The following is a 20,122-nucleotide window of genomic DNA, read 5'->3' as shown; positions in this document are numbered from 1 at the left end:
ATTATAATTGTTCAAGGTCATCTTATGAGTGAGAACACATGGAACTGAGTTCTTTGTTTCTGTGATAAATCACTGAGTATGATCGACTCCAAATCCATCCAATTTGCTGCAAAGTTCATATATTTGTCCTTTATGGCTGCATAATATTCCACTGTGTATATGTACCACATTTTTTTTATCCAGTCCAGCTTTGATGGGCAACACAGTTGGTTCCATGTTTTTGCTATTGTGAATAGAGCTGCAGCAAACATATGTGTGCAGGTATCTTTTTGGAGAATGATTTGAGTTCCTCTGGGTATATTCCCAATAGGGGAATTGCTGGGTTATATGGAAGGTCATTTTCTAGTTCTTTCAGAAATTGCCACACTGTCTTCCAAAGAGGTTGTACTAGTTTGCATTCCATCATACACAAAAATTGACTCTAAGTGGATCAAAAGACCTAAACGTAAAACCTCAAACTGTAAGAACCTTAGAAAATGCAGGAGACACTCTTATGGAAGTTGGAACTGGCAACTGATTCCTGATCAAAATCCAAAGTGCCCAGACCATAAGAGATAAGATAGACAAGTGGGACCTCATTAAACTGACCAGTTTCTGCAAAGCCAGAGAAACCATCAAGAGAGCAGGGAGACAGCCCACAGAATGGAAAAAATATTTGCCAACTGTATATCTGATAAAGGCCTAACATTTAGAATCTACAAGGAACTCAAACGCGCCGAAAGGAAAAAAACAAACAGCCCCTTTAAAAAGTGGGCAAAAGATATGAATAGACACTTCTCAAAAGAAGATATACAGACAGCCAACAGACACATGAAAAAGTGCTCAGCCTCACTCATCATCCGAGAAATGCAAATCAAAACCACATTGAGATACCACCTAACCCCTGTAAGAATGGCCATCATTAATAAAACAAGCAACAGCAGACGCTGGCAAGGATGTGGAGAAAAAGGAACACTTACACACTGCTGGTGGGAATGCAGACTATTTTTGCTTTCATCTATAATTTTTGTTGCATAGTTTTTGTGGTAAATTTATCTAGGGAAAAAAAGCAAAAGACATTTTTCCTTTGCAGGTAGTATTACCAATGTCTTCTGAAATACCTGTAATGTATAGAGGTACACTCAACTACTAGAGAAAAGTAAGTAAAAAAACAGGGCCTACAATAATCCACTGTGTCATAGAAAAATTGTTAACAGAAGGGAAAAAGTAGAAAATGAAAGCTGAGAATAGCTGGGAAAACAGCACATCAGACACAGAGATGGCGCATTCCAGGAGTTACATCTAGAACCCAGGTATAATAGCGCAAAACTATACCCCATCTACAGATTGAGTCCTCCTGAAGAAAGGTAGGAAGAGGACTACAGGCAACTAGACGAGGTGAGTGAGGGACAAGCCTTCCCCCAAGGACAACACTGACGTATTGAAATGCCTTCAGGAAATGACTTCCGCAATTGCTTGAAAAAGCAGCCAAGACTATTTCTAGAACCTGCTTTGAGGGACCTTGATGAACGTTTCCTACTTCCCATTCTAAGAGAGGAGTTGGGCAACCTGCACAGGGCTAGAGACTCATTTCAGCATTTTTTGCTTGGGGCCAGAAAAGAATGAACAGAACCTCTCCAAATTTCCTTGTACCTAAGTTGAATAACATGAACTAATTAAACCCAGATTCTGTAATAATTTAGCTCTGATCTTAAAAGGCCTTCCTACAGTGCTAGACATGAGTCTAAATCTTAAGGCAACCATGGCTCCCTGTAGATTTTTAAGTTCCTACTAGATGAGTCCAGATTTCTAGTTGTTTTCCAATGTCGTTTCTATAAAGTGAGTATTTATTGGTCTGTGGTTTTCTTAAGGAGATAAGTAAATTAAAATGAGTCAACTGTACTCCTGGGCTGAGGAATAGCTCTACTTGCTAAGAAATATATTCCATTATTTTCCAGTCCAAGTCCTATTTCTTCTGCGTTGAAATCTAATGTTAGAAGATAAAATATTTTCTATTAAGTTTGATAGGTTTAAGTAAAACTACATGATATGCTTCCATCAAAGGGAACGAGTATCATTCTTCAAAGCAGAATCAATTTGCAATTGTGACAGATGATGTTTTTCAAATTTAACTGCAATTCCACAATGGTACTTTGATGTCTTTGAAGTAATTGACATAGAAGTGATTCTGTATTTTAAACTGTGTTCTACTTTCAGTTTGGTGCTTAATAGTAATACTCCAGAAGGCCCTTGCTTCTTAGAGTTTTTATTTTGCAAGCTACTTAACGTCATAAATAAAAATCTGATTTTTAAAAATAAATCTGATTTATAATGGAAACAAATTTCTCATTTTTATATTGCAAAAAACATATTCTTCCTTTGAGACACAATGTGTATCATGCATAATATAAGATATATAATTGATCTTAATTGACAAATAGCTCTATTTCAAGCAAACATGATTGTGTTTTGTTTTTATTATCTTTCAAAAATTCCTGAAGACCAAAGAATCCATCAAAGCACTCTAATTGATTCCAAAATTTCAGGGGATTATTCAGTCTGAGGTGATTACAAACTTGGAGGGAAAGCGACAGATGAGAAATAGACTGGAATCAAGATAAGTGGCACAGATCTTGAAGCTCAACTTTTGACTGAGGCATGAATGCCTCACAACCCACCTAATGAAAACTCAGAGACAGGTGTAACTGTTCTACAGTGATAGCATTAAAGTGTTCAATCTCTGATTGTTGTGGATTCATGACAAAATTTTCTGTGGTTCTCAGAAACATAAAATAAGGATACTACAGTGAATTTTTCATAAATAAAAACATATTTCATTTAAAGAAATGCCTTTTCTGATATTGATCTTTCCTTAAGCCCTTTTCTTCTAAAATACTTATAGTTGGTAGTGGAATGTGTATTATTTTTTTTTTTAACAACGGTGCTTGGCAAAATGAAAAGTTAGTCCCATTCTTTTTCTTTGAAACTATACTAATCACTGAAAATCTAGAATGGGAAACATTACTGCTGAAAATATCAGTGGTAACTTCAGTGAATTTCCTTTCCAGCAAACCCCAGGGCTTTAAGGCAGGCACAACCCATTGCTTGCTTCATCGTTTTGGAAAGAATAAAGGATGTAACAAATTGGAGAAAGTTGGAAAGAATTCTCTAGCATCTCAGACATTTTCTTTAGAGGATAAACATTATATCCTGATTTCAATCAATCCCCAGGGAGATGGATTAAAATATCATTGACTGCTGAAATATCTATTACAATTTAGTGCCTCAAAGTAGTATTAACATTCCTTTCATGATTTAATTATTCCTTAATCTGAATCTATCTTACATTGCAGACTTACTCTATTTGCCAAAACTGAATTTAGCATCATTTAGTTATTTTATATAATAGATTCCATTATCTCTTTGCATAAATGTCAGTCAAAACGTTTAGTATCTAATGCTGATGTCACTAATAATTCCTATTTGTAATTGGCAAAGCCATCCAATATTACGGGATCACTAAAAGTAATAAGAAGCTGATAAAACTGAAAAGTATCCTCTGTGATTTGACAGAGTTTTTAGAAAACATGGGGTGCCTGTAAATTGTCTCCTAAGTGAGTCATGGTGCATTTGATGTTCTGTTGTTTTCTTTCTCCTTTCCCTCTTCCAGTGAAATCTGATGAGTTACAGACAATCAAGAAAGAATTAACCCAGATAAAAACTAAAATTGACTCCTTGCTAGGGCGCCTGGAGAAGATTGAGAAGCAGCAGAAGGCGGAGGCAGGTAAGTGAAAAGTATCTGCTGCCAGACAGGTCGGAATTAAACCAGGGAAACACTGTCTATCACAGAGACAGTGCAGGGCCAGGGAGACACTAGCTGAATTTAATAGAGTTTAATACAGATACGCCAAGAATGTCTTTAAGCTGAGAGTTGCAGTGATGGAATATGACTATTTTGCTTTTTGAGAACAGAACCAATTTTCTAAGGTTCATACTAAAAAAAAAGTAAGAGAAAGTGTTTTGATGGAATGATCAGTAATAGCTGAATCACAAGTGAAATGTTATATCTCAATATCAATTAATGGAATAATGATATTAATAATAAAATAAAATCAGTGATAATCAAAATAATGACAAATAGAATCAATTAATAGAATAATGCTATCAGGCTTTAATACTATTTAAATTTCATTAAATTAACTGTAGCAAAATTTAATAAGTTTCAAAAAATCATTATTACAATGCCCAACACCTGCCTTTGCTGCCACCCTCCAAAATTTCAGGACACAAGTTCAGGAACCTCAAGACCAACACCAGACCTCTGACCACTCACAAGCCAAGTTATTTGATTATATTTTTTACAACTTACTAGTCTCTTTCCTTTCCATTATCACTCCTGGCCCATCTCCATTCTAATACAATTCTAATGTGCTTTTCATATGGCTATAGATTTTTTTTTTTTTTAGTCATAGAATATAAGAATTGATATAAACTTAGAGCTAGGCCATAATTTATAAACGGTGCCCTGCAAGGTCTCAGATGCCTCATAGGATTCTTTGGAGATGAGATGGGATTTAGGAAGAGACCAAGAAGGTAGACAAACTCATGCCTCCTCCAAACCCAGCCTTTGATCAGACTAGTGTATGTCTGCCTTTATCTGTTTTTGATTTGGTATGCAACATAAGACTTAATGTGCTGGAAGAGTTCCACTTCTTAAAAAAGAAAGAAAGAATACAGCTTGAAAGCCATTGATTAAATCCAACCTCCTCATTTTTGCAGATGAGAAAACAAGGGTTCAGGAAGGTAAACTGATATTTTTATAGCCACATGTCTAGTCAGTGATAGACCTGGGTCCCAAACCCAGGTCTTGTCACTGAATTCAGTGTCCTTTCCAATTTACAGCCTCAATCTCAGGTTTACTCCAGGGCCTGGTCCCAGGATTTCACTGAAATGAAGGCAACCCCAACTGAGGAGAACCAGTTGATTGGGACTTAGGGCTCCTGAGCTACCACAATCTGAAGTCTGCCTGTGTATTGACCTTATCACTGGAGTGAGGACTAGACCTTACCTTCTCTGTGATGAACCACATAGAACTCAAGAATGAAAAGAAGCCAGATGTAAAGTGATGGCATAGCATAGTGGATGAGAGAAATAAACTCTAGTTCAAATCCTCACATACCACATACTCATTTATAAAAGGATAGTGATGACTACCTCACATTGTGAGAAATGAATACAGTAGTATATGTACTTCAAATAGCACAGAGTTAAAAACTGAGTAATTGGAGCTATTGAGTTAGTAGCAACACACACATATACAGGAAAATGATTCCCTACAATTTTCATACACCCCCTTTTTAATTTTAAAGCTGTGGAGCTCATGCGAGGATTTGCTACATAAGTAAATTGTGTGCAGTTGAGGTTTGGCATCTAGTAAACCCTCTCTCCCCCTGGTAGTGGACATGGTACTCAGTGGGTGATTATGTGCCACTTATCCCCTCTCCTTCCCTCTGTACTTCCCTCCTTTAGCAGTGCCCAACTTTTGTTGTTCCTACTTTTGTGCTGACATGCCCAGTGTTTAGGGTCCACTTATGAGTGAGAACATGAAGTATTTAGTTTTGTTTCTGATAGTTCAGTTAAAATGATGGTCTCCAGCTGCATCCAGTTGCTGCAAAGGATGTGATTTTGATCTTCTTTATGGTTGCATAGTATTCCATCTTGCATATGTACCACATGTTCTTCATCCAGTCTACTTTCGATGAGCATCTGGATTGGTTTCATGTGTTTGCTACTGTGAATAGTGCTGCAATGAACATACGTGTACAGTTGTCTTTTTGGCAGAGTGATTTATGTTCCTTTGGGTATATCCCCAGAAGTGATATTACTGGATAATATGGTAGCCCAATTTTAGTTCTTTGAGAAAAATGCCATACTACTTTCCACAAAGGTTGAACTAGCTTATATTCCTATCAGCAATGTAGAAGCATTCCCTTTTCTCCACCTGTTGTTTTTCAATTTTTTAAGTGATATCCATCCTGACCCGTGTGAGGTAGTATCTCAATGTAGTTTTGACTTGCATTTCTCTGATAATTAGTGAAGTGGCACATTTTTTCATGTTTGTTGACTTGTATGTCTTCTTTTGACAAGTGTCTGTTTATATCCTTTGCCCACTTTTTAATGGGGTTGTTGTTTTTTCATTTGAGTTCCTTGTAGATCCTGGATGTTGAGTCTTTGTTGGATGCGTAACTTGTAAATATTTTTTCCTCTTTTGTAGGTTGTCTCCTTTACTGTCTTGATGGTTTCTTACAAATGCATTTTGTATTCAGAAAATGTACACTGTCTACATTTCTTAATTTTTAAAATTTAGATTTTTAGAAAGTTTTTATATGCTGTCTATGCATTAATCTAAAGCATTGCTGTAACTGAAATATCCTGTGATGTTGCCTAAATCAATATTTCCCTTTGAGGAACTCTGTAAAATTCATTATTATGTAAAACAACCCTTACAGCAAAGGACTTTGATAACCAATTTGCACTTCAGTTTAAAGGATTATGGAGAACTCATTTAAATATAAATCACCTCAAAGAGAAAAGTGGGATCCTTATTCTATCATATTATACCTTTCAGTTTACTGCAATGAATAATACCTTCCCATACCTTCTCGAAAGATCGTCTATAAACGTAATGTGAAAATTTAAAACTTGCACCTTCTTTTCATGAAAAGATGTCACTTATTTTTGCACATGTTTGAACTTTTCCAGTCATGAGATAATAACTTTTCAAGTGATAGTCTTAGTCCTTGATATTTATGGCTTTCTTGTTTTAACATGTTATGAAGAAAATGAATTTGCTTAATTTGTAACTTCGTTCTTTTAGTAGTTGTTTCCTGAGTATTGTCTATATTTATAAAGCTAAAATATGATCATTTTTCTATATTTTCTTTATTAAAATAAATTAACACTACATTACGGAAAATAGAGTGAAATGCATTAAAATTTATTTAAAACTGCTCAATGCTTTCTTATTAAATTTAAAGGGGTATTCATTTTAATGTTTAATTAGCTGAAAACTAATTATTTGGTAGCTAACATTCACTCCTTATTATCACTCTTGTCTACGTCTCTCATTCCCAATGTATGATTAATTATTTGATAGGGAAAATTTCAAGCATAGAAGTAGTGGCAGGAAAGAGATGGATGGAAGATCAGGAACAAAATGTGGGGAATGACCCAGAACATGAAACGTATCATTTTTTTTTTTTTTTTGTCTTTTTTGAAGTGAATTCCTAGGCTCTCAGTAGTAATCACAATGATATATAATTACATTATTTTGGATTCTCTAAACCTTAAATTGCTTCTAGTAGATGTGTGTGTGTTGTCCTGTATCTTCATTTGAGATTGCAAAGTTCCTTAGAACAAGATCATGTCTTCTCTTTCTTAACTCTACCCAATACCATATACTATTTCATCCTATAGAAACAATATGTCTCTATTTACTAAGCACAACTTAGCAAGTCATTCAACTTCTTTAGGTCTTACAACTCTCAAATATAAACTAGAGGGGTGTATTATTGCCTCAAATGTATATCCCAGCTGTTAAAATTATGATTAGTGAATCCACCATGCATATATTAAGTATAAATCACCTCAAAGAGAAAAATGGGATCCTTATTCTATCATATTAAACCTTTCAGTTTACTGCAATGAATAATACCTTCCCCATATCTTCTCAAAAGATCATCTATAAACATAATGCTAAAATTCGAAACTTGCATCTTCTTTTCATGAAAACTTCTTTGGGGATGTAGTGACTATGCAGATTATAGAAAACAACAAATAACACTTAAAATTAGTTTAGGCTACAATTGTGTCTCATTCCTAGATGATTCTTTTAAAAGTACCACATAGAACTTGTCACATGTACATAGCACAATTTATGTGGTTTACATAGTGATTTTTTAAATGATCAAAAAGAGTGAGAAGACTGAGTATCATATAATGGGCACAATTACTCTATGGATAACTACATTTAAAAAAAATAAATTTCAAGCATAGACTTTCTGAAGTGAAAAGGCAAGGGAGTAGGCAACCTGGTCACCCTATAGAAACAATATGTCTCTATACTCACAAAACTGCCAATCAGTGTTTTACTGCCTTGAAGTTAATATAAACAAGCAAGAATCACCAGATAAAAGAAAATATTTAACATAAAAAGCAAATACCCCCAAAAAAAAAGAAATCAAAGGAAACACAGATAATAAAGAAAGAATAAAACTTTAAAATGAAAAAAAATCCACTGATAAGTTACAGTGTACTCATGAAATACAAACACAAAACTATAAAACTGATTATTCAATGGGCAGATAAAAGAACTTTTAGAAATTAACACATGAAAGCACAAATAAGTAACAAAATACAATGATTGGAAGACAAAACTGGAGAAATTCTCCCAGAAAATATGGAACAGAGATGGAAAATAAGAGAGGAGAGATATGAAAATTACAGGATAACTATCTGGATAACAAGGTTTCAGAAAGAAAGAGGAGGAAGATCATCCAAACAAATTTTTTTCAGGAAAGAAAATATCAAAAGCTAGAAGGCCATAGTTAACCAGATTGAAAAGCTACAGTCAGTGCCTGGGACAATGCATGAAGATGCACATTAAAGCATGTCATCATGATATTTCAGAAATGGAGATAAAGAAAAGAATCCCTGAGTATCCAGTGTGAGACAGATAAAAAAAAGAGAGAACAATTTTAAATAAAGAAACAGAAATCCAAAAGTCATTGGACTTCTCAACAGCCACACTGAAAGTGATAAGGCAATAAAAACATGCCCAAGATCATTTACAACCTGAAATTCTATATCTAATACTCAAACTATTAAATCTGAAGGTAAATTAAAGATATTCTCAGATATACAAGCTATCAAAAAATCTCCTATTAAAAGAGAAACTTAGACACATTAAGATGTTAATAAGTTTATTTGAACATAGAACAATTTGCAAATCAATCATCACAAGACTGCAAGAGATTCAGTGCTTCACTGCAGAAGCGAGAGGGGAAAACTTTTATAAGGTGTTCTCAGAAGCAAGACAAAGAATGTATTTGATTGATTAAACTGGAAAGTCCCTGTTGGCAGTATCTGAATGATAGCCTCTAGTTAGAGGTTATTTGCCTGTTTTTGACTTGTTAAACATAAGGTTTAGTTTTCCGAGGCTCTGTCCATTCATTCTGAGTTGGGTTTTGGTTTACTTACATGGAAACTCAAGGCACTGGAGCCATCTCAGCCTTCTAATTAATTATTTCAATGTGCCATTTCTCTGAAAAGTACTAGAAAGTGTACTTTACCAAAATAAGGAGGTAAACCAAGAAAGAGGATAAACATAGACTTCCTAAAGCATGAACTCTAAAAGCAACAAACAAAGGGCATTTTCAGGAAGGGACAGTGGCTGATGTGTGTAATTCCAGCACTTTGGGAGGCTGAGGTTAGAGGATTGTGTGAGCCCAGGAATTCAAGACCAACCTAGACAACATGGCAAGATGTCATCTCTACATTAAATCAAAAAATTAACCTGGCGTGGTGGCACACACCTATAGTTCCAGCTACTAGGAAGACTGAAGCAGAAGGATCGCCTGGGCCCAGCAGGTCCAGGCTGCACTCTGCCGCTGCACTCCAGCCAGGGCGACAGAGTAAGACTCCAACTCAAAAAAAAAAGGTATTTTCAGACTGAGGTAACAGAGATCCTAGGCACTGAGTTGTGTAAAAGACCTAGAAAAAAATGAGTCCACATCAGAACTGCTCCAAAGTGTTGGAGGAAACTTGTTTTTGACAACGAAATTGATAGAATAGCTAATGGGTAGGAAAGTGAATTGGTTGAAAAGTATAAGTAAATTTGGGTAAGTATACAGAGAGAAGAACATAGAGAACTAATTACCAAAAAAAAAACCACCTAAGGCAGTTTTTAATTCTAGAGAAATAAAATATCATTTAGGGAAAAAATTATTCATTGTGTACTAACAGCTTAGATGAACAATGTATTTTTATAGTTATAATCATGTAAAAACTGAAAATTGATCTAATCCAACTTACAATAAAACTCTCTAGAGAGATGGGGAGTAGAGATTGTATCACAAAAAAACTGAATCCTCAGCTTCCTAGAGATAATGTCAACAGAGAGCGCATAAAACTGATTAAGAAGTAGCAATATAAACATGTTATTTGGAGATATGAGTGCATATATTTAAAAAAATCAGCTAAGTGAGCTCTTAAGGAGATGGAAATGGTGAGCAGGCTGGAACAGAAGTCTGCTGTTTTTATAACAAGTCTTGTAGAAACATTTGACTAAAATATTAAACATCTTTAAAGAAGCTAACTATAAGAGGGAGAAAAGAGATTGATGTGTCGTTTGCAACTAGATCAAAACTTAACCAGCTGCTTACTGGAGAGCTTCCTGTGGTTATCCCTCAGTTAACTGTGAAAGCAAAATTGCACTGGACACTTATGAAAGACAGCAAGAAAAGCTTTATGCAAGGCTAGTGCAATAGGAGATGGAAATTGAACTCAGCCTTGCTAAAATAAAAGGCAGGAAGATTTTTGAATGTTGGAATGAGCTAGTAGAAAAGTGTTGGACGATGTTGGGGGAATTTGTTCAATAGTATTTGGCAGTATGTGATTGCTAATTGGCACATTAATGTTAGGCTCCCGCTCTCCCAAAGAGACTTGGAAATAGTGGTCTCACTATCTTTCTTAATGATGACATAGCAAATGGATGGCTCCTAGGTCTTGAGAAAAACATCCTGGGTTGTCGAAGATTAACACGTCAAATGGACAGAGAAATTTACAGTTGCAATTTTTGTTAAGTTAATGCTTTAAGGGTGGTGGTGACTGGTCAGGAAGACGCCTGTCTAAAGTTTAGTCAAGCTAAGGTGAATATTGAAGCCATTTTGGTAATAACTCAATCACAGTCTTTCAAAATTGAACTATTTCTCCTTTCCACTTCAATATACTCTTCTCTCCATGTTTTGTCTCTGTCATCACTATTTCATAAATTCTGTTAATCAAGTTGTCAGCCTCAACATTATTTTCTATTCCTACAATAGCCTGTGTTGCCAGATCTTAACCTTTAGCATGTCTTCACCCCATCCCTTATCTCTATGTTGCCAATATCCAAACCTTCATCATCTCTCACATGCTCTGTTGAACTCAGCTTATTTTGTAAACAACTTTATTGAGATATATCTGACATAGAATAAAATATTCTCATTTCAAGAGTGTAATTCAAGATTTAGTAATTTTACTGAGTGGTACAAGCATCACAAAAATCACTTAGGACATTTTTATTCCCCTAAGCGTTACCTTTTAGCTGGTCTTTACTTCTAGTTTATTTTCTCTTCAATTCATGTTCCTTATGGGAAGTAGATTTACATTATGAAAATATCTAAGGTTCCAGACAATAATAAAACAAAATTAGGTGTACATCTCACTGGAGACCTATTTCAACTTACTAGCTGCATGAAATTTGGAAAAGTCTTTATGAAATGGAAAATAATATCTCTTCCTTAAAATTATTATGAGGTTTAAAGAAACACAATATCTCAGTAATTTTTAGAATGATTTTATATCGAATTTGTCATCACCTCAGCAATCTAGGGTCTTTCATACGAACAACTTTGGGAGGTCATTTTCTCCAACAATGTACCTATGTAACTGATATTTAATCTAAAAATATTCCCCCTATGTAATTTTTCTGATATTTATTTATGTGGTTGTTAGTAATACCATTCATACATTGCATTGTTCTAAATATCATTTATTGGAATCCTTGAGATAAATTCATATTATATTCAGGTATTGTAACATAGAGTTTTTTTAGGAATACAATTTATACTTGTATGAAAAAACAATGATTCCAGGATACTAGCCTGGCTGTAATGAATAATGGGACTGTTTTTATATCAATATTCTTTTCAACCATCTGCTAAGAACAATTCAGCTAGCAATTATCTAGCAATTAAGCCAGCATGTCAAAAAACTTAATTGTCAACTCAACCAATTTTCATAGTTATATTAATGATAATAGCTATGCAGCAAACTCAATTTGATAAAAAAATGCTTTGAACATAAATCCTAACAATTTTTGTTTTTTGAACCACATACAATTTTTGAAGTAGAAATAAGATCTACAGAAAAAATGTTTGAATATGAGGATTAAAATTTTGTATCAAATATTTCCTTTCATGACTTTTTAAAGCCTTAGGCATTTCCTAAACAAAAATACTTACCTACTTATTTGTATTTATTTTCCTTTGATAGTCATTGTTTAGTTAGAACATGTTCGTCTAACTAGATAGACTTCTTTATTCTTGAATTTAAGATTATTTGGCTATTGACGAGATGAAAAGAATTTCCCTGGTGTGTCAAATTAGGCCTTTTTCTAGAACTATGTTAGAAAACTGTCCAGAGTATGTCGTCAGAAATGTTAAATTGGAATTCCAACTCTTGTACTCATTACTATGTGATTATGAACATCTTAACTTATTTATGCCTCAGTTTCCTCATATGTAAAATGATAAATAAGTCTACTGCAGTGTATTTCAAAGACTAAAGTTCATGAATGTTGCATGGTCGGCACTTCATAAGCACTCACCAACCTGCACCCATTATAAGCATTTCTTTTTGTAATCCCTAAGTTAAGTAGTATTAGAAATATCTCTTTGACATAAGCTACTGGCTTTTGGGTTCCTAATCAACTCTTTTTTAAAATCACAAAAATTTAATACTAAAGCACTTCTAAGCTCACACACACAAAAATTACTGTGGTCATCCATCACAATGACTTACAGAAGCCAACAGAGACTCATTTAGAAGCAGCCCTTCCCCCATAAACACTTGAAGACTTCATTTTTTTTTTTTCTTCTTGGACATAAACAATTTTCTTCTAAGAAAATCTCAGACCCCACATTTCACTTTGACTTGATGGTAATGGGCTGTCATGTGAAATGTGGCAAGAAGGGTGTTTTGTTTTGTTTTGATTTTTTGTTTGCTTGTTTGTTTTGAACTTCAGATTTATATTATTGCTACCATGGTGCCAAATTCTACTGTCATTTTGACTCTATGAAAAGAACTTGACAACTAGACATTCATTTTCATTATTTGATTCCACAGCAATTCTGGAATATATTCAGCAAACATTTAATTTGTATGTAAGGTTCTGAATTGGTCACCAGTTAAACAAAAATGAGTAAAAATGTTTGTACCCCAAAGAAACTTTAGTGACAGAGATATAAATGGACATACACACAAACACACATATATACCCACACACATTCATAATAAAAGGAAAATGATAACTAGAAAAAGAATTATACAGCTAAAAACAATGTTATAAATGTGAAGAGAATGTAAAGAACAAACCTAAACTAAGTAACATTACATATTTCTAAGAGAAATAAAATTAGGTAATTATTCATAAAAAATAGAACAAGATGTTTTATTTTTTTCTAGTCCAACAAGATAATTACTGGATCAAACTGCTTGTTAAACTGTGCACCAATAGTTTAATAAACAAAATGTGCTTTCATGTGTGATTTTTATTGATGGAACTTATCGTTGTTTAGTCATTATAAATTTTCCATTGAGATGATGACATAAGTCTATGCTGACTACATATCATTGTATTTCTTTTAAACGCCTATGAGTCAAATACCCTTATAATTAACTTTTTTTTCTTTTCTCAGTCCAGATAATGTCTTCCAAGCATTTAGTATTCAAGTTAATGATTGGAAGAATGAAGATAATTTATAGGGTTGTTGTTGTTGCTGTTGTTGTTGGGGTTTTTTTTTTCTTTTTTCTTTTGCATTGAACTGTATTAATATTCTACTCCCTTTGCAAAACAGCATAAGAAGCATGAAAAAAAAAATGAAAAGAAAAGAAAAACATCACCAGGGCAATTGCATGCATGTTGTATGTTGATGAGAAAAAAAGAGAGTAACTTAATACACTATATTTGTCTAAACATAGAAATAAAAACATCCTATCAAAGCCAAAATCCAAAATTATCTTTGTAATGAATGATTCTTAATGATCCATAGTGATGAATGATTTTGACATGGAAAATCTGTCTATAACAATCAAGTAATCAATATAAATTTAACTCAAGAACTATTTTGAGCCTTTTATGATAACATGTTTGTGTGTGGTCTTTACAGTTTAAAAAACATATTCACATCTTTTTCTTCATCAAAGCAGACAACAGTTTTCTCAAATAGATGCTATTTTTATGCTTACCTTTTATAGAAGAAAACTAGAATTAATAGTACTAATAATTGGCAAACATATGGATCCTAAATCTTATATCTTTTCTAATATTTTATATTATCTCTTCTATGTGCAAGGCATCCAGTGAGGGGTTCGAGCAAATCAAAATGCTTCTTGATAACTGACTTCTATTGTGTGTTTTAATTTACAAAAGATCGACATCTATCTCATCCTCTTCAAATGTAACAATGACCTTGTAAGGCAATAGCTCCAACTTCCAGGAAGCTTAAACACTAATGAGAAAAGGATAAGAAAACAGTAAAACTAGCTATAAGACAGCATTTGATCAGAGCTTTGGTTTGTCAAAGAAGAAGGGATTCCATTCAACTAAGAAGATCAAGAAAGTCAGCTATCCTGATACAAACTGAAACAAATTGATACATGAAGTCAGGTGAGGACTGTGCATCTTTAAAGTATGGTCCTACAAAGATTCTTTGAAAATCTGCTATTCTTCTTTGGCCAGAGATTTTCTAGGGAGAAAAAAAAAAAATATATATATATATATATATATATATATATTGTGTTTTATATATATATATGAAACTTTCAACATCAAAAAGTGAGGCTTCTCAGAAAACATATATTACTGGAATTATTAGAGAAGAAATTAATATGCCAGATCAATTGAATTCTCAGTATAATGTCAGTCTTAAGTAAAAGTCCATTTATGTATTGTAACAAAAATAAAAACACAATTACCTAAAATTGCAAAAGTTTGGTTTTAGAAAAAGTTATAAGACTCTGGGCATTTTTCACTGTATAGAATAATGGCAGTCCCAAACTTCCATTCCTCTCTCTTTCTTGAGGTACCAACACCAAGGTCTTGAAAGTCAGGGCATTTTCAATAAACAGTAAAGTGACCTAGAAGTAACAAGAAGCAAGACGGTAGATGATAAGTACAAAAGTCACTGCTAAGAGAGAGAGTAGAGGGCCAAAACCAGAGTATCCAAATCCATTGTGCAACCCAAAGGATCCACGATGTTAGAAACAATAGAATAGATAGAACAAGAGATGTGATTCATGTCAGAAGATTCAAAAATTTTCAGTGCTTTCTCAGTTGGTCCTGGTCATAGGGATGAGGTGGGTGAGCCTGGATTAAAGGTCTAGAATTATAGAGCGCATTGAATAATACATGGAAGGAAAATGACATGAATAAAAGCTAGAAATTTTCAATAAGAGTTAAATTGAGAGTGTTTTTTGGTCTGTATCCCTTGCCTAATTTACCTTTCTTTTAATCCAAATACCTGGGTCTTCTTTTCTAGATTAAATCAATTTTTTTCTTTAACTCACTGTTCCTTGCTTAGTTTGGATAATAATTTTCTATTCTTAGAAAAAAATCTTGTTTATGTTTTACAATAACCATTTTATAGTCTTCATTGGACTTCCTATGCTAAAATTTATATAGACCTACTTGTTTCCATCATACACTTGTACATGCATATGAAGGTAAAAACTGTGGTTTTCTTTCTTCTTCTTTTTTTTTTTTTTGAGTTGGAATCTCACTCTGTTGCCCAGACTGGAGTGCAGTGGCCGCTCCCGGCCACCGCAGCCTCGACCTGCTGGGCTCCGGCAATCCTTCCACCTCAGCCTTCCGAGTAGCTGGAATTACAGGCGCGCGCTACCATGCCCGGCTAATTTTTTGATTTATTGTAGAGATGAGGTCTCGCCTGCCCAGGTGGGTCTCGAACCCGTGGGCTCAGGCAATCCAAAACTGTGGTTTTCAAAGCAGAATTCACATCCTCACTGAAATAGTTATTACATGTTGACATAAAAGTTATTAAATGAAGAAAGTTGAAGCTAATAAATTGATGAAAAAATCATGGAATATATAGTTTGTGGTCCATGCGTATAAAGCAAATGTCTTTCTCTTAAAGAAAAAGGACCTATGTTTTGGTCATCTGAAGGTGCCCATAGTAATCATTTTTAACCTTGGTTGAATCTAGCAGCTTTTATCCTCCTCTGAAACAAGGCCTCAGCCCCACGAGTGTTTTCATTGTTATTCCCTGATCTGATTAGGCCTCTTGTTGTATTGTGTTATTGCTGTTGTTATTTCATCATATTCACAGTGAAGAGTATATATAATAGTACACATTAACATAATCTGTGGTTTCAAGACATTTCCCAGTTGAAGGCCTGTTAACTCTCACAGCAAACTCCAGAAGTAGGTATAGTTGAGGAAAGGATGATTTAATGACCTGATTTAAATGACCTAATCAAATAAATAGTCAAAACTTATACTCAAGCCCAGTGTTTGCAATTCTACAGGTAAGTAACTAGGCTGGCACTAGAATCCTGTCCTCTGACAGCAGGGCCAAGGCACACCCTATACCATTCTTTTATTCTCAATAAATTTTATCATTTGGAAAATTAAAATGCAAGAACATATAGATTTGCATTTATTTATAGAAGTAGTTATTATTACAAATTCTAAACAATTTATAGGAAAGAGTATCTGCTTATGTCCACATTATTTTTTATCAGTTTGTTGATTTACATATTAGTTATGTCTGAAAAGTTTTGAACTGAGTCAAAATGTTTATATCAATGCTTATTTTTCTGTTAACTCACATTATGAAAAAGACCAGGAATGAAGATTCCAAACTTTCTAGCTCTTTAAACTACCTTTATTGCCATACAATATCAATTAAAAAACTCAAAATGTAGCACATTTTAATACTCAAATGAAATGGTGAAATGATTACCTGATGAAATAACAAAAATAAAAATTAGTGAAAACAACCCAACTTTTGAATAGTCATGAACACAGGGGTGCAAGTCATGAACACAGGGGTGCAAGTTTGAGAAGGAAGAATACAAGATAATCTCATTTATCTGATATCCAGGGTTTCTTGATATTTTCACAAGAAATGAAAGTCAACCACTAGAGGAAGTATCTATTCTACTGTCAGCATAATTTTCATTTGGGCAGGTTTCTGTAAATGAAATGCATAGATCGTGACAACTCAAGGGAATTCTACTAACGTAGAGTGTAGCTTTGTTTCTTGAGCACTTATTATTTGCAAATCACTATACTAACACTTTGACTTGCTGTTCCAAACTCTGAAGGTTTAGGAGTTATTCTCATTGCATGGATAAGAAAACTGAGGCACTTGAAACGTTAATCATTTCAACTTTACACAGCATCACAAATCAATTGGGTAATGAAGCTCGACTTTGAACCCAGGATGGATGACACCAAAGCTCATGTTCTTAACCACTGCAGTTAATCACATCAGCCGAGAAAATTCAGACATTACAATTCCAAAGGAGTGTTCAGATATGTTGAAAAACAACATATCTGCTTTTGTACTTTTCCCCTCAGTGAGTTTTTGTTTGTCTTTTCCACTTAAACTTGTCAATGAGTTTTCTCCAACATCCTTCCTTGAGTGAATAATTTCTATGTTGTATCTGATTTTTGCTCTTTGTTTTTGTTCTGTTTTCCTGTCAGAAAGAACACCCTTATTATAAAGCACTATATATAAAATAAAGTAACCAGAAATATCAATCTGTTTAGATAAATTTTTGCTTACTTACGTATTGCTACCATCTGGATTTCCTCATTTTTGCTAGTTTCATTAAAATGAATATGCCTACATGTAAGCGCATGTAGATATATGTACACAATTTACAAGATTGAATAAATTCAATTGGAGACATAATATCACCTTATCTTCTATACGCCTTTAACGGCACACAGAGTTTACCCTTTTATGGAGTGTTTTTTCATGGTATGTCCAAATGGCTCATGAGCAACCCAAGGTAGTAGTCATTTGCTTTTTCCCCCTAGAAGCTCAGAAGAAGCAATTGGAAGAGCGTATAGAGCTGATCCAAGACGAATGTGTGTCAGAGAATGCAGATCACTCTACAGAGGAGCCTGCTGAAGGAGGGCCAGATGCGGATGGAGAAGAGATGACTGATGGGATAGAGGAGGACTTCGAAGAAGATGGGGGTCATGAGCTGGTAGGAACTAAATATTTGGGTTCCACACCCCTTGGGTAACAGCACTAGAATTCATTCTAACATAAGGATGAAATCATTTGGGGCTTATTTCTTTCTTATATGCATATATTTAAGGAAACACCAATATAGTGCTTTGCACATAATAAGTGCTCAATACTTTTTTGCTAACTTAAAATAGGAAAGTGTAAATGAATGAACAAAAGAATTATATGAGATTACATGTATGAAGTCCCAAATGAAAGAGTATCTTCCAAATGCTCCATCATGAAAGGAATCTTGCATTAGGGCAATTACAAGTGAACTGTACATAGGGTATAATATTCTGGTAACAAACGACCATTTACTAAAAAGATACATGACTCCCCTTCTTATTTAATAGTTTCGCTCACTGACAATAATTGTCTATACTAGTTGTATGGTCAACAGTCCTTTCTACTTAGTCTTACTGCTTTTTACTTAGTCATACTCTTTGGTGTTTGGCCAGTTTCCATTTTCAGTGCCTGTGATGCTTGATAAACAGTTTTTATAATTTGGGGATTTAGGTAAAACCTGCTTCTTTACATATTTTATTTTCCTAATATTGTAATCATTATACTGTTCATTTCCAAATGTTCGTTCCTGTATAACCACATTAGGGACTTGGTAAATAGATGCGATAAGGATGTTATTTTTCATATTTTATCAACCATGAAATTAAATATACTATCTCAAAGGACTAGACTAATAAAAATGGTGTGAGAACAAGTGTGTGTGTGTGTGTGTGTGTGAAAGAGAGAGAGAGTGTGTGTTGCCAACTCTCAAATATCTATGGACTGATCACATTAAGAAACTTGGCTTATCCCAGGTAATATCAGATTTCAATTTCTTTTAATAGTGTACCTCTTGTTACTTAGCTAATCTTGTCATAGTGGTTGTGATTGTTGTTTTGGCATGGTAACCACTTTATCAATTGTTTCAAAGACAGTTTAATTTTACAGAATTCTATATTGACTTTTAGCATTCCAGCTCTGTTAAAATTTATGGTACCTTCATTTAAACTTTTCAAACATGAGTTTTTAACAACTGCTCCTATTTCTACAAAGGCCTGAATCAGTTTGAGGAACTTAAGTACCCGATCTTAGAATTATGTTGATTTCAGGAATCTATTAAGGATTAGAGTAAAGGACAAATAAGTGCCTCAGCTTCTCCTTAGGCAGGACTACATGATTAGGCAGGACTAATTCAATAACATGATTTCCTCAACTCATTCCAATCAGACCTCTGTTGTCAGCATTCCATTGTGACCGCTCTTGCCAGCCCTCCGGAGGCCTTTGCATTGTCATTTTTTTTTGAGTTGGAGTTTCATTCTGTCACCCAGACTGCAGAGCAGTGGCCGCTCCCGGCCACCGCAGCCTCGACCTGCTGGACTCCGGTGATCCTTCCACCTCAGCCTTCCAAGGAGCCAGAATTACAGGTGCGTGCTACCACGCCCGGCTGATTTTTGATTTATTGTAGAGTTGAGGTCTCGCCAAGTTGCCCAGGAGGGTCTTGAACCCGCGGGCTCAGGCAGTCCACTCACCTCAGCCTCCCAAAGGCACAGGATTACAGGCTGAGCCACCGAGCCCGGCTCACATTGCCATTTCCAGTGATTACTTCTCTGTTCTTATTTTCATTAACTTCTCAGCAGATTTTTGCATAGCTGACCACTTTTTTCTTCTGATAAATTATCCTAATATACCAATTGCTCATTTTCAGTTTTCTGTACTAGAAATTTCCCCTTCCCTGCTCCTACTTTAAATATTGAGGTAGCTCGGGGATTTGTCTTAGGCCACCTTCTCTTTCTACACACTTCCCCCAAGGTGTCCTCATCAAATACCAGAGATTT

The 20,122-nt window shown here is 34.6% G+C and overlaps 1 protein-coding gene across 1 annotated transcript in view; it reads left to right on the top strand.

Moving 5' to 3' along the window:
* RALYL (RALY RNA binding protein like) overlaps positions 1 to 20,122 on the top strand; it is a 194,267-nt gene that overhangs the window by 132,402 nt on the left and 41,743 nt on the right. The window contains exons 6-7 of the mRNA XM_021716133.1: positions 3,650 to 3,763; positions 18,086 to 18,258. Coding sequence (XP_021571808.1) covers positions 3,650 to 3,763; positions 18,086 to 18,258 — 287 coding nt within the window. The remainder of the gene's footprint in view (positions 1 to 3,649; positions 3,764 to 18,085; positions 18,259 to 20,122) is intronic.

Source organism: Carlito syrichta, unplaced genomic scaffold, assembly GCF_000164805.1.
Source record: "Carlito syrichta isolate Samal-C Ts95f unplaced genomic scaffold, Tarsius_syrichta-2.0.1 Scaffold308192, whole genome shotgun sequence".
Classification (NCBI taxonomy): Eukaryota; Metazoa; Chordata; class Mammalia; order Primates; family Tarsiidae; genus Carlito; species Carlito syrichta.
This window is presented reverse-complemented; position numbering and strand designations above follow the sequence as displayed.